Source organism: Cryptomeria japonica, chromosome 10, assembly GCF_030272615.1.
Source record: "Cryptomeria japonica chromosome 10, Sugi_1.0, whole genome shotgun sequence".
NCBI classification, from domain to species: Eukaryota; Viridiplantae; Streptophyta; class Pinopsida; order Cupressales; family Cupressaceae; genus Cryptomeria; species Cryptomeria japonica.
This window is the reverse complement of record NC_081414.1, coordinates 629,081,266-629,107,597: the sequence shown is the minus strand read 5'-3', so window position 1 is coordinate 629,107,597 and position 26,332 is coordinate 629,081,266. Positions and strand designations below refer to the sequence as shown.

The window sequence follows — 26,332 nt, the reverse complement described above, 5'->3', positions numbered from 1 at the left end:
ATCAAAGCTCTCAAGTTCGAAATCTCAGGCTCGTTCCAATCTATCTTCACTGCTTTGTCTTCTCTGTCACAGGATGACTGGAGATGTCTGCCACTGTCCTGGGCTTGATCAGCCACTCTGTAAACTTTGCATTTCCTGATGAAATCTAAAGGTAATTTGGAATGCATCTTTCTTTTCACTTCTAAATCACTTGAGAGATTCATCCAAAAGTCCTCTGCCTGAAATTCGTGCTTGTACTTCCTACCAGCTGTCTCTTCCATATAACCATGAGGATCGAAATTCTCCCTCGAGGCAAAGAATGTAAATGAATATAAAGCCAATTCCTTCTCTGCATCATCCAAGGCTTGAGTATTAGGACATACCACAACTGAATTCCCCAATATGATGGGCACGGGAATTCCATTTCCATGCTTGTGTCTGAATGCCTTTGCATAAGTTGCCAACTGTCTGGTTACCTCAAGTAGTACTATCCTGTCTGTCGGATACCTTGGAAACATGTAGGGAGGTGAAGGACACCCATGAACTCTGATATATGTAAACTTTTGAAACTAGATGAACCAAGCACCATACCTCTTTACAAGCTCTTGTGCATCCAGAGATAGTCGATTGTGAATCCCACCTTGCAATATCCTAGTGATGTTAATCGTGAAGGTGTCATTGACTAACTTGTAGTCGCCTCTAGGAGGATGATGCAAATGAACATAGGAATCACAAACTCTCACTTCTCTGGGTCCTCTTCCGATCACTCCTCTATGAGGTAGCCCTGCATATTCGAAACTCCTGATCAAGGCATATATGACGTATGAGCTCATGTGAAACGACTTGGTAGGCTTTAGTCTTCTTAACTGCACATCTAGGCAATGGCTAATAATTCTAGCCCAATGAATCGTTCCTTTCCCTTGAACTATCACTTGTATGAATTAGAACATCCACTTCTCAAAGTAGAAGGCTTGAGGAGCCCCTGTAACTCGATTGAGCAAAGTTATCAAATCTCTGTACTCCTCCTGGAAGTCGATCCTATGTGGTGTGTTGGGAATCTTGCTCAGGCGGGGACGACTTTTGAGCAACCAATTCTTATTGATGATACTCAAGCAAGTGTCAGGATCATCTTCATACATTGACCTGGCTCCTTCTAGGCTTTTGTAAATCATATCTTTATGCTCTGGAAGATGGAGAGCTTCACTTATAGCCTCCTCTGAAAGGTAAGCCAAAGTGTTCCCTTCCTTGGATACGATTGATCTTGATTGTGAGTCATAATGGCGGGCACGCTCGATCATCAGCTCATGACACTGGACTGCTGGAGGGAAACCGGCCGCCTTGATGATGCCACTTTCAATTATTCTCTTTGCGACAGGTGATGGCCTGCCAATGTAGGGGACCTCTCGAAACTTCTTCACACTGAAGTTTCCCAAATTGGTATCTCCAATATTGCTCCACTTGGACACAATCCTGGTCTCCAATTCTTCATTCCTCTGATCTTCCTTCATGAGAGCTGGACGACTAGTAGATGTTCCTGCCTTTGGAGTCGCCATCTTGACACCTACACAACATTTCATAATGAGTAATATATCTTGAAGAGTAGCAAGGAAGATAAAAGATATTAATTAGGAAACTTCATGATAAATCTTGAGTTATCATTTCCTAATTAACTACATCAAACTTAGAATTTTCAAAACAAAGCACAAAATTCAAATCTTCAACATTGGGACTAGGATGATCTCGCCATACCTCCACTTGAGTACTAATTCTAAGAAATGATGCAAAAATAGGAGAATTCGCTAGGCAAAATGTAGATCAAAGTTCTCCCTTGAGCAAAATGCGCCTCCTTTAGTCTTCACAAGAATCAACTCCACCACCTTCTAGCCTCCAACACTTGAGATAAATTCACTCCAAATAGACCAGATTTTGCACTTCCTTCTTGCTCTCCAAGTTCGCACTTGAAGTAATGAGTGAATGATTGATTAAACTTGATCAAAACACCCCTATTATATAGGGCGCTCACCATTTTGCTCCCCCTAGGCCGACTTGTCAAAATAGGCCTAAAAAAAATAAATAAATTTGCAAAAAGGAGAGGCCGACTTGATAAAATAAATAAAAATAAGCCCTCAAGCACTCCATTTTTTATTTTAATTTCACAAAAATTAATTTTAAATGCCTTTATAATAAAAATTCGATTTTCTAAGGCTCAAAATTAATTTATTAAATACCAATGCGCCTTTTATTAAATGCCAATTTAATTTAATTTTTTCAAATATTTCGAAGTTAGCAATTTTGGCATTTAATGCAATTTGGAGGACGTTAACGCTCAAATATGGTAAAAAAAATGAAGAATGCCACTAACTTTGCCCTGGACCCTTGGAGAGGGATAGGAGCGAACTTTCAATTTAGGCCTTGCATTCCTCATTTTTCCTCGCTCAAAACTTTATCTAGGCATTAAAACGGCATTTTTAATTGGAGTCTTGAGTTTAATTTCACTTGATCTCTAGGAGGGAAGTGCATCAGGACCCCTTTTCGCCCTGGACCCTTGGAGAGGGACAGGAGCGCCTTTCACTTTTGGTCTCAATCCTTCAACCTTTTATTTGTCGATTCTCGTTGTGGGGTAAGCAATGATCTCTTTCATTCGCTCCATACATGTTTAATTTGCTTTTTTCAAGGCAAAATAGGTGTTTCAAAGATTTTCGCCCTGGGCCTCCAGTGAAGGACAGGGGCGATTTTTGTATTTTAACCTAGGATTATCAAGTTTAAAAGTCAAGTCTTTGTTCACCATGCTTTAGAAGACCTTTTCCATCCTTGCACAACCTTGCCTTAGCGTAATCTTAGAGGGAAGTTATTGGTTTTGTAAAAATCGCCATGGTCCTTCAGTGAGGGACAGGAGCGCTTTTGAGTCCTTTGTACAAATTCTTGATCACTTCAACTTCAAATTACCCTCAAGGCATAGAACATCATCCTCCACTCCCCTTTGAGTGTTGGAAACAAAAGGTTATCTCGAAATGCAAGGTAAATGGGCACATTTGGAAATTTCGCCCTGGACCCTTGGTGAGGGATAGGAGCGATTTTCCTTATTGTCATCAAAACTTGTAATCCTTGCCTCTCAATTCCACCTCAAGGCATTTCAAACATCATTTCAAACTTGCGCCTTGGCTTAGATTTGTCCAAACTTGGAGAGAAGGGCTGGATACTAGGTTTTTTGCCCTGGTCCCTCAGAGAGGGACAAGAGCGATTTTGCAAATTCAAGTTTATCCGTCCTTTGCTAGCCCTCCAAATTATCTTCAATGGGCAATACACGCCTTCTTCCATTCATTTCAATCACAAAACTTGCCTTGTCCTTGCAAGAAAATTGCACTTTTTAGAAAATCGCTCTGGACCTTCAGCAAGGGAAAGGAGCGCCTTTTGTCATTTGGGTTGATTTCCTCCTTTGCTGACTACTCAAATTATATTCAATGGACAAAACATGCTTTCCTTGATCTCTTCCAATCATAAAATCACTTTGATCCTGCAAGAACAGTGCAAATTTGAAAATCAAGCTCCGGACCTTCAGTGAGGGACAGGAGCGAACTTTGCCTTCTAGGCCAAAATGCTTCATCTCTCATCACGAAATGTCTTTGCTAGGGAAGATTTCATCTTGTTACACGCCATGAATAAGAGTTCCAGTCCAAAGAAGGTCTAAAAATGTGTATATAAAGAATTTCGCCCTGGACCCTTGGAGAGGGACAGGAGCGAAATTACCCTTCTAGGCAAAACTCCATCATTTCATTGTCTTTAATCAAGTCTGGATGCTCTATCACGTTCATTTCGTCCTCCACCATGCCTTTGATATCTCAATTTGACCAAACAAGGTCAGGAATGACTCCACTACGTCTTTTTGCCCTGGACCCTTGGTGAGGGACAGGAGCGATTTTGATGATTCAAACAAAATCCTTCATCATCTCGAGCTAAAACTCCTTCAGGCGGGTGGAGAAAGTCACTTGTTTTCCAATCATATCCAACACTTGGTCCTTTTTCACTGCCAGATGAGGGAAATCAAGATTTCGCCCTGGGCCTTGAGTAAGGGACAGGAGCGATTTTTCCCTTATCCCTCAAAATTCACCATTTTCATGCCTTCAAAATCTTCAAAAGTATCAAGTCACGTTCGATCATCTCTCCTGGAGACCCTGCATAAAGCAAAATAGAAAAGCCAGTGACAAATATGCTTTAAATAACATTTTCGCCCTGGACCCTGAGAGAGGGTCAGGAGCGATTTCACCCTTTCTGGCTAAAATATTCAAAATTTAAGTCTCCAATCATTTCACAAGGCAGAGTTAGGTCATCTTCAAGGCCAGGAACCAGTTAGTAAGCCTTCTCAAAACAAGAAATTGCACTTAGAATGAATTTCGCCCTGGACCTTTGAAGAGGGACAGGAGCGAATTCTCTGTTTCAGGCATCATCTTACCTCCAAAATTTGATCAAAATTTACCTAGGCAAGAACACACAATTTCACCTTCAAAATGCTAACACTTAGCCAAAAATTTGGATTTTTTCCCAAAAAACCCTGATTAGACCTAACCTGAGACCTATCTGACTCTCCTGACAAGCACACCTTACTTCAACAATCTCAATCCTAGGGAGGACACTTAACAACTATCAAAATTTGATTGGACTCAGCTTGGATAATGTCAGAAGGAACCCCTAAGGCTTAGTCTTAGCCCAGACAGACCACTCACTCACTCAAAACCCTAAACGCAGAGAGAAGAACAGGCAAAACAAAAGCGAAAAAGAGGGGGTCCCCATTCTAATGGGGCGATGTGTGAAATGGTCACAACACTACCAAGCTTCATGTGCAATATGTGACTATGAAATCCATGCCTTTTAGATATCCATTGTTTAGCATTCTATGTACAATCTCTACCTTTAAGAATCAGGCAAATACCCATTTTTAATATCAGTCCAGTGTCATGACACCAATTATGTATCGGATGATGGATCTTATGAAAAATCTGCATCCTACATTTCTACTCAAATGGCTTGGAAGAACCATCCTTAGGTTCATCAAATGATTTGTTTCCTGCCATGCTGGCCAGGACTCACGAAGAGCTTCACAGAGAGACTATAAAAGCACACTTCATCAAAGTGGATATACTAGCATGCTTCATCAAACTGAATAGAGACACAATTAGTTAACTTGCAAAGTATCATCATCCAAGATAAATTACTAATTAAATAAATGGATTTCTCAAGGAACAATGTATTCCAAAATTCAGAACATTATAATAAGACAAGGAAACATGAACCCAAATATCAGACCAAACCCTGAGATGATAATCATCTATACCACCAACTTTCACTGTGATTTAAGCATCTGGGATTCTGGACTAACATATCTGGAAAGAAAAATAGTTTCTAGAATAGAGGATCCTCTGGTTTCAAGTCAAAATGCTCAGCTAAGTTTTGACTGCTCTTCCAATGCAATATCAGAGATGTTGGCTTGTCCTTAGCACTTCTAGACATCAGTATACATATAAAGACAAAAGAAACGTGAGAGTCAAGACCAATATAGGAGTATAACAAACTAAACCATTCAAAATTACTTAGCATTTTTTATTATGCAGTTGCTCTTAGCAGACATATCAACATGTTTCTCTCTTTCCCACAAGAAACAAAAGGGTATATCTTTTGCCCCACCAATTGGGATATATAGATTATTCTATCAATGAAAAACCTAGAAGGTTTCCAACATTTGGCAAGCTCTCTTCATACATTCCTGGCCATCATTTGGTTCATAATTCAGCATAGTTCACTAGAAAATTTATTTAAACAAGTTAGTAGGTATGTTTTCACAATCAGCATGTATAGGTTGCTGTAAACTCATTCCATCTATCAAAAATTACTATGAAAAATAAGACAAATAAATAGGAAGAACTTGAAAAATACACAATACTCACAGCAAGGTAAAGAAGTTACCACTTTGTTAATGATGTCATAAGAAAACCTCGAAATACAGTCTCCTCATAAATTGGTGCCAAAATTCCTGTCACACCTACCAGGCAGGCAGTGCTGAATCACAGCGTATGTACATACAGATCAAATTTTGGGAGTATTAAATGGTTCCAAATTCATCCAGAATTGTTCAGTTATGACAAAAATAGACAAAATCTCATGAAACTCAGAACATTTGAATTAAAACAAGAAACTGCATGGTTACAATCAATACCTGATATTTGATGCACCAATAAGTGGTAGCAATTTCACCAAGGCATCAGCCTGCCAGAAACATACAAATGAAATCATTTTACGATAACAATAGGCTGGCAAGATTATGACTATAGGTACTCTATCATGATGTTAATGATCTAATCTAAGTGATCTTAAGTGGTTTTCATAACTTTTATTTCCTTCAATCAAATGTTGGTTTCCCTGTGTTTGATCGATCAGTAAACTCTCTGAAATAAGTAGAATTCAAAAACTACAAATTATTTCTACTGTTCTACTTGCTTCAACGAATGATGGTAATTAAAAGGGAATGAATGTTGATGGAAAATCAGAAATATAAAAGCTGCAAATGAAAAGAAATAACATAAGAAACTTAAAATTTTACCCTGGAAACCCCTTGAGGAGAAAAGTCAGCTTTCATACTAGCAAATGTACTACAACCCTTATGGAATTAGTTTGGAAAAAACAAGTACAACAATGGTTGTTCCCTACTATTCTACCAAGCTCAAACAGCTCAAGAACCACTCAATTCTCCAGTATCTCACAAGTACAGCACTCAAATCGATCCTCTCATTCCAAATTACAGTCTCCCCCTCTATAAATAGTTATTGATGATGTTGAAGCTTTCCCTCGAGCCCAAGGAGAAACCTCTAGAAGTTGGAATTGGAAAGGATGCCATTTCATTTCAATTCTATGTTTTCAACAGCTATGAGTTGTTTTGCAAGCATAGGTTTGCGTCTGCTAATAGTGGCGTGAATGTGGAATTATTTCCTGCAGTTGGAACCCTTCACACATCTCGCATATTCTTTCTATTTATTGCTTAAAGCTAGAGATAAGTCATTCCTATCTCTGCATTTTCAGTGGAAGCAAATGTTAATTATTCACTTCAATATTATGAGTGTTGAATGATTATTGTCTAAGCAATGTATTAAATTTATGGATTTCTGAATTTTCATTTAAATGAAATCATTTTCAAATCATTTGAGCATACGAACAAACCAATCTCAATCAGAAAATAGTAAATACCTCTCAAGGAACAGCAGCAACTGTTTGTTAAACTACCTAGCCATTAAACTGGAAAACATGTGCAAAGTTTTGGGTTGAAATCAGCAAGGGTAATTACAAGAAGGTTAAAACATAGCCATTCACTTTAAGATTTGACTACCAATATAAAAAAAAACCATTTAGAATATTATGCTTCTTTGTAGTGGATTCACCCAGGTTTCTATAGAATTTTCAAAGAGGTCGCTTCTTAAAGTATAACCTGGGGCCCACTGGATATAATTAATTTTTTGATGTAAATTATAAATTTCTACAAGTATTCAAATCAAAGACAGAAAAGGAAAAAAGGAGTTGGGAAAGCGATTACGCACAATAAAGCAAGTTTAAAGATAAAATATATGCTGTAAAGCTTTCATAAAGATAACAATTGTTTCCAAACCTCTCGCGGTGGAGGATCTCCATTCAAGGCAGATAAAGCTACTCCTGTGAGTCCAACACCTAAAGCTGCAACAATGATACCTATTCCTCCCCATAAAAGCCATCCATTCCTTAGGTTCAAAGGTTCTCTCCATTCTGCCTCATGTTAACAACTAGCATCAGTTAATTATTAAGTGGCAAAAACCTGCAAGCAACTGAAATATTGCAAATCGAAAACAAAACTGCAAGGTTACTTGATTCATGCAAAATTTAAACAAAACCATAAGGATTCATTACTGTTACTCAAATTCCTGCACATATACTATGTATCCATTTCTACCTTTTTCCTTTGACTTATAAGCCTAACACCAAAATGATGATTCAATAAAGTGATAAGCAACACATGCTGGTTTTCATGTCACTGTATTAAAGATGTACCTTGTTAAAAAAACTAACAGATATGATTGCCAATCACAAAACAAAATTCAGGAGATTATTCTTATCTAATGACCATCGTGAACATCCAAAAACAGTTAACAGACATGGTTGCCAATCACATATCAAAATTCAGGAGATTATTCTTATCTAATGAGCATTGTAAATATCCAACTAAACATCTAATTTGAATTTCAAAACAATTTCCTTCTCATGGCTAGTCCACTTCAATTTTACACTTTTAGATAGGCTCTAATAATATTGTTTCTTAGTGGACTCCACATTAGACATCCGTAGTGAACAGATTGCGCAAGATTTTTTTTTTTGATTGGTAAATGATTATGTAAATTATTAATCGATCTGAAAATATTACAAAATTGGGGTACAATATAGAACTTTGAGCACCAACCCCAAGAGTTCATCAAAATAAAAAAAGCCTCGCATCAAAGAGACTATCGAGCTACCACCCGCACTGAACATATACACAAATGACAGATATATTCTAACCTATACAGTCGTCATTTTCAAAACTAGTAAGCCAAAAAAAGGTTGCATATTCCAACCGATTACTAAGAGATTACAATTGCCTTGCCTTTATCCCGAGTAGCCTCCCCTTGTGCTGGTTCTTTTGGCGGTTGTTCGTCTTCCATTCGCGGCTCCGGGGGAAAACCAATCCAAAAAGACTGGCTAGACTTCTTCTTAGCTCCCTTTGATCTACCACGCTTGCATTTGGATGAAGATGCACCAAGAACTGCAGGGGTTCTTTCACTATATGGACCCCATTTCTCGAGTTCCCAACAAAGGTTCTTGGCCTCGAACACCTTGACGTAATCTTTTACCCCTGTCATGCCAACTTGAGTCGAGGCACGCCTCAATTCCTTGTTGCCTTTCGCACTACAGATGAGAAAAGGGCGTAGAGGTGGTATGAATTCAACCACATGAAGCCATACACCGCCTAGGCAGATAAAGCCTCACCAATCTTTCGTCATTTCCACCAAATTCTCAAAACCACGTCGCCATTCATCTCGAATGCAACTTTCTACCAGCCAGCGGACAATCTCCTCCTTTTCCAACTTGAAGCACCATGCAGTGAACATTGATGCAATATCAACATTACACCGGTATTTGAAGGTAGCTTTCAGATACTCCTCCCCCAATACTATCTTTACCCGCATTAGAAAGTCCCTGTCTTCAAACTTGAAGACGTTCATGAGCCTTTCATCTGAAATCACTCCCAGAAGGCTCCCATTGGCTTTGAAGCGGTTAGGGAGAAGTTAGCCTCCATTGTTGCATCTAGAACTTTGTTTTGCATAGAGCTGCCAAGGCATTCGAAAGAATAAGCACTTATAACATCTATCCTCTCCTTATGTCGTGCTTTGTGTTGAATGTACCAACCCCCAACTCAAGGTAGTTAATTCATACATGCGATGACTTAAATAGCCACTCGGCCAAGTTCAAAAAATCCAGCTCTACGATGTCCATTAATGGACTTGGATTTGTCAATCCACCTTGGCCTGCAACTTGGCCAATCACCCGCCTTTGATCATCTGTCAATTTCGTACGTCTTCATCAGGAAGAGCCGCCCGGACTTCTTGGATAGTGTGGTCAGCTCATCACACACTTCACCAGAGATATGTAAAGATTTCGGGTTTACCTTGTCGGACGGACGACCACAGAGCATTCAAGCCATTGTCCCAACTCAAATGTTCATTATCATTAATGACAAATGGGAATATTCTTACCTCCCCATTCAAATTACCTCTACCATTGCAAGGGGACTTGTATGAAATAAAAAATTCCTCTAAAACTTGGTCATTAGCTTCATATCTAAGTATTTGGGTTTTGCCTTCCTGGATATTAAAGGCATGGTTAGCGCATGCATCTGCCTCCATATTACCTTCTCTCTTGATATGTGACACCCTGAAGTTTTGAAATGTGCTCAGACTATGTCTAATGAATTGAATGTCTCTGTCAATTTTCCAATTATCAGCTTTGCCCTTAAGGATAGCATGGATAATAATTTGCGAGTCGCCTTCTAGGTGAAAGTTGGAGATCACCAACCTTCCCGCCAATTGGATGGCTAAAAGAGCAGCTTTAGCTTTCGCCATATTGTTCGAACCCTTTCCTAAGATTTGAGAGCACTTTGTCAATATACTTCCTTTGTCATCTCGAGCAATACATCCTGTGCTCAATGGACCCGGATTGCCCCGAGCAACACCATCAAAATTTATCTTAGTCCAACCCTAATTCGGAGGTTTCCACACTACTAAGCTATCTGATTCTTGGGTAGGATTAACCCTAGGAAGCCCATTAACGAGCATAAATTTGAGTACAGGCCATTGTGCTTGCATTCTACTATCAAAGCAATTGTAAGGATGTTTGTTAAGATTAATCTTTGAGGCTACCGTGTTGACCAACTCGGATATGGATCTTTCAATCCTACTCCAGATACGAAGTTCATTTTCTTCCACACCTTGAAAGATACGTCTGTTACGCTCTTTCCAAATTTCCCTGATAAGAGCAGATGGTGCAACCTGCCAAATATTGGAGTAGACCGATTTCTTTCTCCCTACACCCCAACTTTGAAACCAAGACAGGAGATTTGCTGAAAGGGGTGGACACCAATCTAATTTGTTTAGAAGTTTCATCCAGCAGCTCCGTGCTAACGGGTAATGCAGAAGGAGGTGATCCACCATTTCTTCTTCCCTTTTGCACATAACACATTTGAAAGGGCCTCTGAACCCAAGCTTTGAGGGTTTCTACCCTGTTAAAATCCTGCCTCTCAGGGCAAGCCAAGCAAAAGAACCGGCTTTGGGAAGGCAATCGCCATTCCAACATAAATGAACTGGCCATTCTTCCTCTCTTAATTCTGAGATCAACATATTATATCCTATTTTGACTAAATATTTACCACTTCTTGAACTGCACCAAACTAATCTATCTTCCTCCTCTGACATGTTAATAGTTCTTTCCTTGAGTAAAGCTCTTAATCTTTCTTCCTGAATTGTTGATAGGTTTAGATCACTTGGGTCCTTCCATTTCCATCTAACAATGTTGTGATGATCTTCCTTCGTCACATAGTTTGCTACTTTAGGTCCCCATTTCCTTACCGCTCTATCCTTTATTTCTTTCCATGAAGCATCCTCCCCCAAATTTGGAAAACCCTCCAATGAATCAGACCAAAATTTAGCTTTGTTCCCATTGCCCAGCTTCCACGACAGATGATTTACAATAACTTTTCTGCATTCTAGAAGAAAATTCCATATAGCAGATCCTCTGCACAAGTTGCTCCCAGTTAGAATTCTCTCAAGATGTTGATTATCCAAGTACTTATTGGCCAGAATGCATGTGCCCACTTCTGATTTGGATTAGAGAAAATACTCCAGATTAATTTTGCCCCCATGGCTTCATTAACTATATTCCAACTCCGAATACCTGCTCCACCTAAACTCTTGGGCTTGCAGACTTTCTCCCATGCCAAAAGAGGAATTTTGTCCTTCTCATTACTCCTATTCCAAAAAAAATTCCTCATACCTTTCTTGATCGTTCTGATAATTTTGGATGGGATTTTAAGACATGACATTAAGAATAGAGGAATAGTTGATACCACTAACTTTAACATGACAATTCGACCAACTGAAGATAGCCATTAGGCATTTACTTTTCCACCCCTCCATACGACTCAAGCAACTATCTACTAATTTGTTGCATAACTCTGTTCTATTTGCTCCCAAGAAGAGAGGGATGCCTAAAACCCTTCCTGGGAGCCTCCCCATCCTAATTCCTCAGATCTTGGCTATTTCCTTTTGGCTCTCCATTGTAGTATTGAAACAAAAGAATACAGATTTATGCCAATTGATTGCTTGTCCTAAAATGCGACAATATTTATCTAAAGTGGATCGCAGGATTCGTACTTCCCTACATGAAGCTACCCCCATAATCGAAGTATCATCTGCAAACTGGGTGTGGGTTACTACTTCTACTCCAATGGTAATCTTTATGCCCATCCATCTTCTTTCCTCTTTGCATTTGGATATCATTATCCCCAACGCCTTAGCCATGATGATGAAGAGAAAAGGGGACAGAGGATCACCCTGTCTAAGTCCCCTCAATGAGGAGAAGAAACCTTGGGGGCTAGCATTAACCAGAACTGAGAATCTCGCTATGGAGATGTAGCTCAATTTATTCAATCCAATGTGGATGAAAACCAAAAAGCTAGAGAACTTTAAGTAAAAAAAATTTGTTGACATGATCATACACCTTCTTAATGTCCAACTTGACCAACATTCTACTCACCTTGGCCTTTCTGATAGTGTGGATCGCCTCATGAGCCACAGTGATACGTTCCACAATTGATCTGTTTTGCATGAATCCACTCTTCTCTTCAAAAATGATATGTGGGAGAACAATTTTCAATCTATTTGCCATTACATTCGCAATGATCTTGTAGGTTGTATTACACAAAGAGATAGGATGCAGATCATCAAATGTTTGGATCATATCTTTCTTGGGAATAAGGGCAATCATGCTATTATTTAGGGCTTTAGAACAGTACCTCTTCTGTCTTGACTCCTCGACCATTTCCACAAGGTCTGACTTGGTGAGATCCCAAAATTTTTGAAAAAAGGAAGGGGGAAATCCATCAAGTCCCGGAGCTTTGTCACCTTCCATGGAGAATAAGGTCATTCTAACTTCTTCCATATTGAGCTCACACATCAATCCATTGTTTTGAGCTTCTGAAATTAGAATTGAAATGAAATCTAATCTGACTCCCTCTCCTTCCACTTCCTCCAAATTCTCCTTTGAGAGAAATTTTTTAAATAAAGTTATCGCCTCATTGTTAATATCTTCTGCCTCTGTGAGAGTAACTCCCTGAGCAGTTTTGATTTCGTTGATCCTATTTATTCTTCTTCGAGCCTTTGTTAAGATACGAAAAAACTTTGTTTCAATCTCCTTCCTTGAGCCAACATTCCTGAGATTTTTGTCTCCAGAAAATCTCTTCTCTTGTTAAAATCTTTGTGAGTTTCTGATGTATAAGTTTTTCTTTCTAATACTTTGTGGGTGACATGCCATTACGGATTACTATTTCATTGAGTTGTGCTAGTTCTTCCTCCTCTTTATTCCTTTCAGCGGAGATGTTACCAAAGTGAATTCTATTCCATTCCTTCAGTTTTCCTTTGATGAATTGCAACTTCCTAGCAATTGTTATAGCTTTCATACCATTACCCATTGGGGCCTCTTTCCACCATTGCTCAATTAGCCCATGAAAGCTCTCATCACGTAGCCACATTTTTTCAAATTTAAAAGGGCATCTCAATAGCGCTGCGTCATTTTTGAGCACCAATGAAATTGGGAAATGGTCTGAACCTGAAAAAGGGAGTATGGATGTCTCCTAGATCATCTGACTATTGTTCCAGCTTTCAGAGAGTAGAAAATGATCTAATCTTTGGGCAATGCATCCAGTCCCTGGTTGTCTGTTCGACCAGGTGAAGTTACCATTCTTAAATTTCGGGTCAGTAAGGCCATTGCCAAAGATAAAATTCTGAAAATCTTGCTGACTATCATTGATTCCTCCAACTCAACCAGACTTCTCAGTTGGAGAGAAGATTGCATTGAAGTCACCCCCCAAAATCACAAGGCTTGCCCTGAGATTACTGAGAAACAAAGACAGTTGAGACCATACAACCTCTCTTTCCTTGACAGATGTTGGTCCATAAACATTGATTAAGATGAAATCCTTGTTCTCCTCCAATGCATTGACTCTCACTGCCATCCAAGAATTGTTTTGTGCCAAGGTGGTCCCATTGATCAGCTGCAGTTTCCACAATATTCCCATACCACCTAACGCCCCATCCCACTCTACAAAGGATCCCTGCCAATGTTTCCAACCTTTTAAAAACAAGATGAAGTCCTCCTTTTTCAAGTTTGTCTATTGGAGAAGGAGAATCTCAGGGAGTGTCTGATCAATTCCTCTTTTGATCAGATGCCTCTTGTCAGGGGCATTCTAGGATAGGACCTTCATGGCTCCCCAAGAAGGGATGTTCCCTTCCCGGATCTCAGTTTCATTTGTCCTTTAACGCTTCCCGCCAAAGCCAAGAGCTCTCTTTTAGATTTTTTACCCCTACTCTTTCTTTCTCCAGCTATGGGTTTGGTTACTGTTGATTTTGTTTGTTCAATGGTACGTATTTCAGTGATATCTACTTCCTTATCCATATCAAAGGGGTCTCCATCTTTGAGTTCCAAAGGAGCTATATTGCCAAAACTAAGCCTCCACGGGGATATACGAAGAGCATTCCCATTCAAGGATAGGGGAGGATCATCAATATCAAAAGTTGGAAGGACACTTTCTATTTCTACCACTGATCTGCTACGCTTAAGAGGAGATTTTCTTTGGTAGACTTTGCTCTTTGTTCCCCCCGAGTCGATATCCCTATGACTCTTTGGATGGCCCAAATTAGTTCCTCGAGCTGACCCAATCATTGATGCATCAATGAGCAGCCCCATTTGATTAGTTTGCTCAAGGATGTGGATATTTCTAACCGGGAGCAAGTTTATCTCTATCTCCACATAGTGTTCCTTCTGAGTTGTCCTTGGAACCAGATGAGAGAGTCTTGTCAATATGTTCTCTTGCAGAGTATCAGGAGTAGGGTCAATTTTGTTTCCGCCCTCCAAGATACCTATTACTTCATTATTGATACCAATCTCCTTGGGTCTGACTAAATGATTGCTCATTCCTTGGGTTTCGGTATCTTCCACCATTTTTTGCTTTCCTTTGTTCTTGCTCGTGCATTCTACCTCCCTGTGTCCATATTGCTTACACGATTTGCAGTATTCCACCACCTCTTCAACTTCTATCTTTTGAATCCATACTCCATTGGTAATGAGTTCTATGTCATGAGGAAGTGGGGGAATGGGCCACCACATTATGCATATTCTTGTATATAGACTCGAGTCAAACTTCTCTACCGCTTCATCTGATTTGATATATCTCCCTAGCTTATTTCCTATTTGACTTAGAGTCTCCTCCTCCCACTATTCCCTAGGGAGATTGTAGTCTTATCCAGACGGGTACCTCCTCAATAGTGGTTGTGAGTGGATTGAAGTTCAGTTCCTAGTCTTTGATGAAAAAATCCATACCTCTCATTAGGTAGGGGCCTCCCTTCAGTATCTCTTCCTTACTGTTTGCGTCTTGGCAAATCACCAAGAAGCAGCCATTTGGAAGAGATTTAATGATACAACCTTGTCCCCAAGCTTCTTCACACCATTTTCGGACTCTCGGGAGGGACAGCCATTTAATAAAGATACCTCTCTCTCTTAACAGTTGAACTACCTTACCCCAACCAGATTCCTCGACATGTAGGGAAATTCTTCATTCTATTAAGGGTTTGATCTCTTTTTTTGCCACCCCATATTTTGGCCTGGCATCCTTTGGTCTCTAGAATTTCTTTGAGATTCTGTTAAAATTTCCCATCTCCTTGTTCAGACCCCCGTATCCCCATCTCCTGGTCAGGAACCAACTTCTTGCTTTTGTTTCCGATTGCATATTTTTGTTTTCCGATATACTAGAATGGGTATGTTGTTCCTCCCAATCCCTCTTCGCTGGTCGCCATGGAAGAGAGCAACCCTTTTGCAAACCTCTTCCCCTACCTTGGAAATTTGACCGTTGTGCTCTTCGGCTCTCCATCTCGGATTAGATTCAGCAAGATGTTGCTGATATGCACAAGACAATACTAGAAAACCCATTTAAGGCGGAGATAAAATTTTGGCTTTGTCACATCTAGTGGCAAAATTCCCTTTATTATCATTCACATGCAAGGATCAATATGAACAATGCCAAGAACTTTCACTAAGAAAATTGTTCCATACCATCCAAATGCTCCATAAACATTCTACCGAGAAAACAAGAGTATTCTAAATGAATGTTATACACTAGAGTAAAAATAAACCAGGCAAAGTCCATATGCTTAGATCCTTTTTCATAAAAAAGGAGATATATTAATTGGATTGGAATGCTCTAAAGCTACCTTTTGTCCTTCAATATGGTTTTTGTATTAAAAATTAATAGTTAAGAATTTTCTGCTCTTTATTTATTTTAATTGTAATATATTACTATATCAATGTTAGAAATTAATATTACGTCATACAACTATGTAAACAACAATAATCAAAGCATATTACTATTGTTAATAATAATATAACCATAGAAATTGTTTCATTTATAACTTCAAGCTTTCATTTATAATCACCTTTTTTGCCTAAAATGTTTCACAAGAGACTCACAAGGCCAAAATCACATGAACTCAACCAACTTCTAGAGGCCCGAGCATTCCACGAAAGGATAAATAACAAAGTTACCACTAGGTATGCAATAGAGAAGAGTGTCATCACTAGGTTGTCATGAGTTACCCTTGTAGGTTTTCACTAGGTCTCGGCCCCCATCCTGGGCTACCCCGGTGACCTCTCTCGACCCCCAACCCCCATACAAACACTAGTGGACCACACCAACCTTTCGAAAGGACAAGATTGGTGGAAGCCATTCAAAGCCCTTCTCTACTTACCTCAGCCCTAAACAAGCACCTGAACGTAAGAGGCAACAAAATTTAATCTTTATTAATGTGAGCTAACTTCCCATCCCAATTCATTATATTATGTTTTCACTTGATTACAAAACTCTCATTGAGTTACCCTGGTGACCACTTTGGGTCCCGGTCCCCAATGAAAGCCACTCCCCCAAGATTGCACCTAGGAATCCAAGCAACACCACAGATCAAACTGGAAATCTCAAGATGGTAAATCACCAAAATACCATAGCAAGGCTTGACTCTCTTGCTAGAATAAGATAATGTACAGGGAGAATCCAAGGTAGGCTAGGAAACACCATCTAGCTTCCAAAACATACAAGACTTGAACAAATTTCATCAAAAGAGAAGCATGACTATACAATAAAGAACTCACAAACTCCCTTCCTAAGCCTCTGGAATTCAAACACATAAAACCACACATCGGAGTATCCTCACAATGAAAGTCAAGATCCAAAAAGCAAAAGCAAGGTCTCATGATGACAATACAAACGAGTTCATTCAAATCTACCAAAGAGACTATAATAACACTTATACATCAAATAGTTCCAAATCAACATAGATTCCATTAAACCATTAGCTCAATTTACTGACATCATATTATTTCACAAACATTGTAATCCATTCCTACAAATTTGCTTTCATTATATTTGGTCAATTGCATATTAAATGAAATTACCCAAGTTCATATGAAAACATATACATATAAATAATTCCTAAGCAGAACGTAACTACATGACTAGCAAATAATAAGAAATAACATCTGAATAACCCTAAATACATTTACTTTCTCAGGAACATATCTAATTTCCAAATAAGTCTATATTTAACAAATAAACTTTTTAATCCATTTTTCTATCTTATCAAATAACTGTTTTTTTTTCAAATTATGAATATAACATATATATCTAAACATTTGACCAATCATTAATTTACATATCCAAATGCATTTCATATATAAAATAAAGAATTGATTTGAGTATAGAGATTAGTTTGCAAAATAATTATATGTAGGTATATTTGTTAAATATAGACTTATTTGGAAATTAGATATGTTCCTGAGAAAGCAAATGTATTTAGGGTTATTCAGATGTTATTTCTTATTATTTACTAGTCATGTGGTTAAGTTCTGCTTAGGAATTATTTATATGTATATGTTTTCATATGAACTTGGGTAATTTTCATTTAATATGCAATTGACCAAATATAATGAAAGCAAATTTGTAGAAATAGATTACAATGTTTGTGAAATAATATGATGTTAGTAAATTGAGCTAATGGTTTAATGGAATCTATGTTGATTTTGAACTATTTGATGTGTAAGTGTTATCATGGTCTCTTTGGTAGATTTGAATGAACTCGTTTGTATTGTCATCATGAGACCTTGCTTTTGCTTTTTGGATCTTGACTTTCATTGTGGGCATACTCCGATGTGTGGTTTTATGTGTTTGAATTCCAGAGGCTTAGGAAGGGAGTTTGTGAGTTCTTTATTGTATAGTCATGCTTCTCTTTTGATGAAATTTGTTCAAGTATTGTATGTTTTGGAAGCTAGATGGTGTTTCCTAGCCTACCTTGGATTCTCCTTGTATGTTATTGTTGGTATTATTGTCATTGATGTCAAAAGGATGTCAAGGGAGGTTGCAGTGATGCAGGCAACAGTCGCGCATAAGGATGTCAAGGAAGGTTGCAGTGATGCAGGTAGCAGTCGCGCATAACACGTCGTGTCATGCTATAGGGGTCTCGACCAGATTCATTGTCTTCACATGTCGGTCACGTTGGCAACAATCATTGAGTCGATTTCCAGGTGGCAGCAAGTTATTTGGCTCACGTGTATCTGAGAGTTCTGTGGTGTGTTCGAATGAAGGGAAGAGACCGTGCAGGATAACACTGAAGAAAAGTCAAAGGTGTTCACCTTATCCCGCAGCATGTTGTTCGAGTATTGAATGCCTCGCGGGATAACTTATGTTCGATGAACAAGGCGGTCCCTCTTATCCCACGATATCAAAAGTGCCCAACAAATGTCGCACGGGATTACTTAAGTTTGTTGAAACAAAGTGATCACTCTTATCCCGTGTTGTCAAAAGTGATCAACGATGGTTGTCCGAGATAAGATAGTCAAAAGAGGTCAAAGCGGAGAGATGTTCTCTCTTATCCTGCAGTGTCAAAAGTGACTAACAAAAGTCACGCGGGATAAGAAACTAAAGGGAAGATTGCAAAGTCCCTCATCCCGCACATGCTAAGATGCTCACAAAATGTCATGCGGGATAACAATTAACAAAGGCAAATAAGACACCCCATTATCCCACGTTGTGCAAACTTGAAGAGAGATATGGTCTCGCAGGATAAGAAATCAAAGACAGATTGCTTGAAGACATTTATCCTGCACAAGACGAAGAGGATGTCAGTAGGCCCACGGGATGAGAAAAACAAAAGGAAGAGAAGGGCATGCTTATCCTGCGTGACCAAGATGGGATGTGAAGAAGCTTGCCAAATAAGAAAAAGCAAAGACAAAAGAGAGAAACCTTATCCCGCACGAAGTAAGAGGCTACACAAGGTTCGCACGAGATAACAAAGTAAAGCAAAGGATATAAAGGAAATCCTTATCCCGCGAGGGTTCACAACAGTAAGAAAATTGCTGCGGGATAAGAGTATAAAGGAAAAAGAAAGGTTTCCTTATCCCGCACGTCTCCACGAGGATAAGGAAAGGGCCACGGGATAAGAAGATGCTTGTTAAGGGAAGACAAAGCTTATCCCGCGTGGGTAAAGACACTATGCTAATGTAATGCGGGCTAACAAAGAGAGAGGAAGGCTCCTTGAGAATAACAGAAGCTTATCCCGCTTGGGTAGAACATGCATGAAATTCAATGGATCTGAGCAGCTTGATAGTCCACATGGGCATTGACCAAGTTTGACTTGACGACGTGGCATGTACAGATCAAATCAGAAGACACTTGTTGAAATGAAAGGGTATTTTGCCGACAAATTGAAGTTTGTGATCGACTTTGCGGCCATGTCTGCAAGCCGATAGACTCAAAGGTCCACATGGACGATTGACCAGGACTGACCAAGTGACTTGGACGCTGAATAAGAAGATGTTTGCATGTCAATAGACAAAATGATCTACGTGGAGGCCGACCGACCTTTACTATCTGATCTGGACGAAGAGTATGAAGACATGAGACTCCCTGTTGAACAGAGAACAAATCATATATGCAGAAGTCGATGACGGTGGATTTCAGTATGGTAGTTGTCGATCTTATCTGGGTAGGCCAACAGAGGATGGAGAATGCATTAATGGCGACTAAGTTGCAGATGGTTGATGGGCTCGAGGAAATCGACAAGGGCAAAATCAAATATGTTAGACAGATTGGGATTGCTAAAAATAGCAACTTAGTACAGAGAATGATCAGAAGAAAGGTTGGATGCATTTACTACAGGCGGCAAGTATGAGATCATATTCAAAACAGAGAATAAAATCTCTTAAGTCGCAGACCTCCAGGACAACTGACTTGAATAAAATATTCAAGATCGCAACAGAAAAAAATCTGATGTGTACAAAGTCCATCTAATCCAATAGTAGCTATAAATGTGATTCGACACTGGTTGGTGAAAGATAATGATATCTCTAAAAGTTGACTGATGGTGTGTGTAGAGAGGATATACAATGTGGAGGTGTGGAGAAGTATGGAAAGTGTTGCTAGTGAGAGAGATAGAGTGTGTAGCTGCCAAGAGAAAACAGAGCAATAATAGAGCATTCTGGAGAGTAATGTTGTAGCAGAGAGAAGAAGATAACCAAAGGAAGGAAGAGAAATAGAGGAAAACTTTCAGCAAGCAGAGAAAGTCATTCTCATGATATGAGAAATGTGTAAGTGTTATAAAACTCATTTGTAACGAGGTCTCATTATTGCAAATTGTAATCTTGAACAACCATTGTAAATCTTTGAGTGGGTGCTCAAAGCAGGGGTAGGTGCTCCTTTGAGCAGGGGTTGGTGCTCCTTGGGTTGGTGCCCTAAACATTGTAATATGTTATTCATTGTGAGGCTAGATTGGAGCAGTAGACTCCAGCAACTATTCTCACCGAGGTTTTTTCCCACATTGGGTTTCCCTCGTACATCTGGTGTTATGTGATGTGCTCTTGTGTATGTGCGTTTATGATTGCATTACATCCTTAAAATTTGCACACTGAACTTAAAGTTTTGAAATACACCGATTCACCCCCCCCCCCTCTCAGTGTCCATTTGTGTTCTTCAATCTTATTCTAGAAAGAGAGTCAAGCCTTGCTATGGTATTTTGGTGATTTACCATCTTGAGATTTATAGTTTGATCCGTGGGGTTGCTTGGATTCCTAGGTGCAATCTTGGGGGAGTGGCTTTCATTGGGGGCCGCGACCCAAAGTGGTCGCCAGGGTAACTCAATGAGAGTTTTGCAATCAAGTGAAAATATAATATAATGAATTGGGCTGGGTAGTTAGCTCACATTTATAAAGATTAAATGTTGTTGCCTCTCTTACGCTCAAGTGCTTGTTTAGGGTTGAGGTAAGTAGAGAAGGGCCTAGAAGGCTTCCACCAATCTCAACCTTTTGAAAGGTTGGTGTGGTCCACTAGTATTTGTATGGAGGCCGGGGGTCGGGAGAGGTCACCAAGGTAACCCAGGATGGGGGTTGGGACCTAGTGAAGACCTACCAGGGTAACTCATGACAACCTAGTGATGACACTCTTCTCTATTGCATATCTAGTGGTAACTTTGTTATTTATCCTTCCATGGAATGCTTGAGCCTCTGGAAGTTGGTTGTTTTTTTGTTGAGTTTCTATGATTTTGGCCTTGTAAGTCTCTTGTGACTGTATCCTTGTGAGTCTCTTGTGACAATAGTTTTGTGAGCCTCATGTGTGTCATTTGTATATTCTTGTGTTTCCTTCCGTCTCTCAGGTTTGGCTGATACCTCCTAGCACGAGGGGTGGACCTGATGGTACCACATGGTTGGGTGGAGTGCTTTTCGCACCCATTGGGTTTGGTTCGTCTTGCGACATGTTCGTGATGGCTCGTGGGAAGATTGAAGACTCTCTTTGTACCAAATTCATGTATTCACTCCATTGATGTACCCATGGAGATTTTATCCTCATGGATACCATGTGATGTAACCGATGATCATATGTATTCTCTCAAGGCAATGAAATATGTATCATGATCCTTGTTAGACAGTGTTATCATATTTTATGAGATTTCTCATGTCTTTGTATGTATGGTTTTTGTTATCCTTGAGTAACATCGTTGTGGGGCCTTGAGGACTTTGCTAGTTAGTATATGAACATCTTTTTCTTCTCATGATGTTCCATGTGACTCAATGCATCTGTATGGTTTATCTTATGATAATAATTAAAAAAAATATATTTGTATTTTCATTGTATTATTTGTTTAAGTCCTCTGGGCCTCATAGAGGGGCGTTACAGATAAGATCAGATCTTACAGCAGTCTCATAATTTATGAAGTCACATTTAAGAGGCTGCATCTTGACCACAACACTCGTACATAATTTGTTAAAATTTTGTATTTACCATCCATTCTTGACCTGCATTATCAAGCAGTTACAAGGCAGAATACAATAACCATAAAAGCTAAGAATCTTAAATTATTTCAAAATGAATAAAATCAATTGCAAACCATTCTTTACGTGTGCAAATCTGCATCTTGCTTCCCAAATATATGTATTTTATTTTAAATAATATGACACAGAATTCAGTAAATTCACTATTTAACAATAAAGTTACCCTTACGCATAAATGTGTGCTATTGTGGTAATTAAAGGAAAGGCTTTGGCCAAAGTTGTTCATTCAAACCATTATATAATTAATCATTTGAGTACTCTCTCTAACACTTCATGGTGTTAAAGGACAGAGCATTTAGATACATGGTTGCTTGCTAAAGCATGAGGTGTGAATACATTTATGTCAGTAACATCATAATAGCACAGATACTCATGCATGTCAGCCATGATTACCTATACCCATCATAACGGATCCAACTTCTATGGAATAGCACAAGAAAGCTTATAGCTTCGTGGCAAGGTGGAAATCATTTTGATGACTCTCTTCTTCGAGTTTGCGAAAGAAGATTTTCCAGAAAAGATCCCGAATGTAAAGACTGAGTCACATTGTAAATATGTACTATTTATTTGATTGTGAACAAGAACTATTGTGGTAAAAGGCTAAGTTCTTGTTGGAAATAAACTAGTGATTCCATTGGAAATATAAGTTTTATTGAAAATGAAAAGTTGTCATGCTTGAATGACTTACTTGTGTTCTTGTGTACAGAAATATTCATTATTATTCGATCAACAGTAAGAAAACATTGTTTATATGTATTATGACAGATTGATTAGTTTGAAAATATATGTTCAAGATATTAGGGTACTTTAATTTTGATTCATTGCTATTGTTGATAGTCATGTTAAGATTTAATATTACATCATAATGTTATTCTTTGTCGGAGCAGAATTACACTCATATTTTAAATCAGCATTTCTCTAAAATTATTGCACTATGGAAAACCACTTATAAGACATTTTTTATTTTTTTTATATGTTTTTGTGCATCTGTGGTTGAAGTGATCTGAGACACTCCTTCCTCTCTATGAGTCTATAGGCACTAACGTGTGATTCATGAGATTTCAATCTTCCATGTGACTTCATCATCCACAAATGTTCTTCTGCGGCCTTTTCTTTCTGAGCTAAAACTCTGCCCACGAGTAATGAAAGGAAATTCCTGGAATTGCAGATTTGACATCCTCAGCTCAGGTGAATCATGAGAGGACAAACAGGGTCAAGTGGAAAGCTGGTCTAGAATTGAATACACCACTATGTATTGACACTCTTGTAGATTTTATCATGACTGAACAGGCTAGTTTTATGATTTTGTTACAATAGAAACAGAGTATCACACATAAACAACAAAACAGACATAAGTTCGAAAGGAAAGGATAATATATCTTTACAGAATCATTTCATCAAACCATTACAGCCACCAACTTGCAACAAAGACAAAAAAATTAAAAAAGGAACCAATGGTCAAAAATAATTTAAAATTTGAAAGGTCAGCATTTACCAAAGCGAAAGAAGTCATCTGGGAGAGGTTGATAGCGGTTAACAAACGCATATATGACAGTAAGACCAACTGCTGTTATTAGACTGCAGATGAAAAAGATAGGGCAAGTTTAATACATAGAACCCATGTCTCAACTATATTCTGTTCCACAAAGCAAGAAAAAAGAATCATTTCCAAATAAGAAAACTGAGCAAATAGCAGTATCTCATACAATTGATCTATGAAAAGAAGTGTAGCTTGTCCATCAAAACTTGTCAAATTCCCAGGGCGAATTCCAAGATAAGATACTGCTGCTGTTTCTACCAATCCTGTCAACAAGAAACTGCTCCAACACCCTTAGTCTATTCCTCAAATTCAACCCTGTACATATCCAAAAGGAAACAGAAAAGTCCTAGCACACAACCTTCAAGTATTGACTATAATGAGGCTAGTGACATTGGACACAGAAAGATTTTTAACTTATATTTAGAGCACAGAAAAGCTACAGATCCGTTTTTGCAATTCTGCATATAGTTAACTCGGACAAATCTAATAGAGAGCCCCAAAGATTATGGTTTCACTACTCTGTCTGCAACATGCATTCAATCTCATTTGTAGATGGTTTCTGTTTCAAACAAATAGGAAACTTATTATGAGACCATTAATCTGTCCTACAAGAACTGAATCAACACGAGTGGGAATTCCATTCTAAGATATCATTTAATAAACATTTCTTTGTATTGTACTAAAATGATCTCAATGTATGGAAGCCATCATATTAATTACTGACACAAAAAGAACAAAACAAACTAATCATTTGATGTGTTCTGCTTCAGTTGTGCTCCTTAATGATTACAAATGATAGATTTATAGGAAACCCCAACATAAGACCTGAAGGGGCAGTCCTCGCAGAGAAATGGATAATGAGAGCATTGGAAAGGAATTTGACATTGAAGACATGCCCTTCATATGGAGACAAAAGCAGAAGGATTTTGAAGAATTCACACCCAATTGATCAATGCTCCATCCTAGCATACCCCCATTTATAGAAAGGAATTTCACAAACATGTTGATGCCTCCAACTTCATGATTGGGTGGATTGGATCAAGAGTGTGAAGACAAGTTGCACCATCCTATCTACATTGTAAGCAGAGCATTATCTGAAATAGAGATCAACTATAGTATGTTAAGTTAATTCTAATTCTAAGAAAAAGGGAAGTTAATTCAAATAGGTCTCCTTAAGTCTTTTAAGTCACAAGCTTTGATGGCTAGTGAGCCTAAGGTATAGAAAGAATCAAGTAATCCTAAAAAGAAGCAAAAGAAGAAAAAGAACAAACAATAAGATTGAGCATAACAAATTCAAAATCTACCTCATATGGGGAACCATCTAAGGAGGAGAAAATTTAGTATGCATATTGCAAGAAACCTAGGCATGACGAACATCTATATTATCTATAAAAAAGTGACAAGCTGAAGCATCTTCTAATGAAGAATCAAATATATTTGCCTTCAACTATGTCAAGGGGTTCATCATCTTCTTCTCATTCAATATTGGAGAAACAAAAGGGCAAGCACTTGTTGCAATTAGAGAGTTCGAGTCGAGGAGAATGATTCTTGAAATGTGTCAAACTAAATTTCTACTTATAATTTAATAGTGGTTTGATGGGAACCATTTTTTTTAATTCTGGTATAATTTCCTGAATGTATTCTGGCTATAAGTGTGCTTATTTTGAGGTCAAATTGGTTAAGAAACCCTTTACAAAATAATATAAAATGGATCATTAAAAACCATCCACAAACAATTCATTATAATATTATTGAATATTCAAGCTACTGCAATTACATAGAAAGTGGCAGCCTCTAACCTTAATCTAGCAGCAAGTCCAACATCAAGTATTGGTCAGCAACTTGAAACAATTCCCTTGCATTCTAGTATCTTGACATTCATATTTATTCACTATGGGTGACCGAGCATTCTTCTAAGACTGGCATAATACTCATTGCTGGCACCTATAATCTTCATATACAAGTTTGCAACTTCTTACATTTGGTGTGTTGCTTTCATACAAGCAATGCTTTTCATCTGCAGACCTGCAAGTGGACTTCTAGGGTTTATCTCTCAAGAGGAAATAGAGAAATCCAACCCAAAGACCCCTTTATTCCCCGTATATTCCTCTATACAGGTGGTATCCAAATATTTTGTCATTTTATTTTAAATAATGACCCATATTCTCCTTCAATGGCAATGGTAGCAATTAAGTTCGACCCCAGTATTATCATGTGCCTTTCTCAACTGGGTGATGCAAATTTTAAATTAAAAACTCTACTACCTATTCTTGCATGACTAACTTGTTCCAATCAGCTAGTTTCATAAATAATAATTTTCGCTCTCAAAGTAATTTCTAATATGACTCCATAACGTCCTTATCTTCAAAAATAGGCATACATGAATGTAGCTATCCCATTCAATCAAACCAGCTCTCCTTACAAATTTAGTATTTTCCTGCAAAACTTCTACAAATTTGTAAACTGCAACTCTGCAAGTTTAGATATATATGATGCTTCAATTCAATCTCTTACTCCACTAGCATTCAGCACAAGTGTGAATCCTGTCTAAATCCACTACGATTGACTAGG

General features: G+C 38.4%; 1 protein-coding gene across 3 annotated transcripts in view; it reads right to left on the bottom strand.

The window, feature by feature from the left end:
- The window catches only part of LOC131036149 (uncharacterized), a 157,443-nt gene that overhangs the window by 26,425 nt on the left and 104,686 nt on the right, over nt 1-26,332 (bottom strand). For 2 of the 3 annotated variants that reach the window (XM_057967963.2, XM_057967961.2), the window contains exons 3-7: nt 23,928-24,038; nt 23,717-23,799; nt 7,628-7,761; nt 6,188-6,237; nt 5,938-6,030 (exon numbers count right to left, since the gene is read on the bottom strand). In XM_057967963.2, coding sequence (XP_057823946.1) covers nt 5,938-6,030; nt 6,188-6,237; nt 7,628-7,761; nt 23,717-23,799; nt 23,928-24,038 — 471 coding nt within the window. The remainder of the gene's footprint in view (nt 1-5,937; nt 6,031-6,187; nt 6,238-7,627; nt 7,762-23,716; nt 23,800-23,927; nt 24,039-26,332) is intronic. The other variant, XM_057967962.2, reaches the window with a different exon arrangement.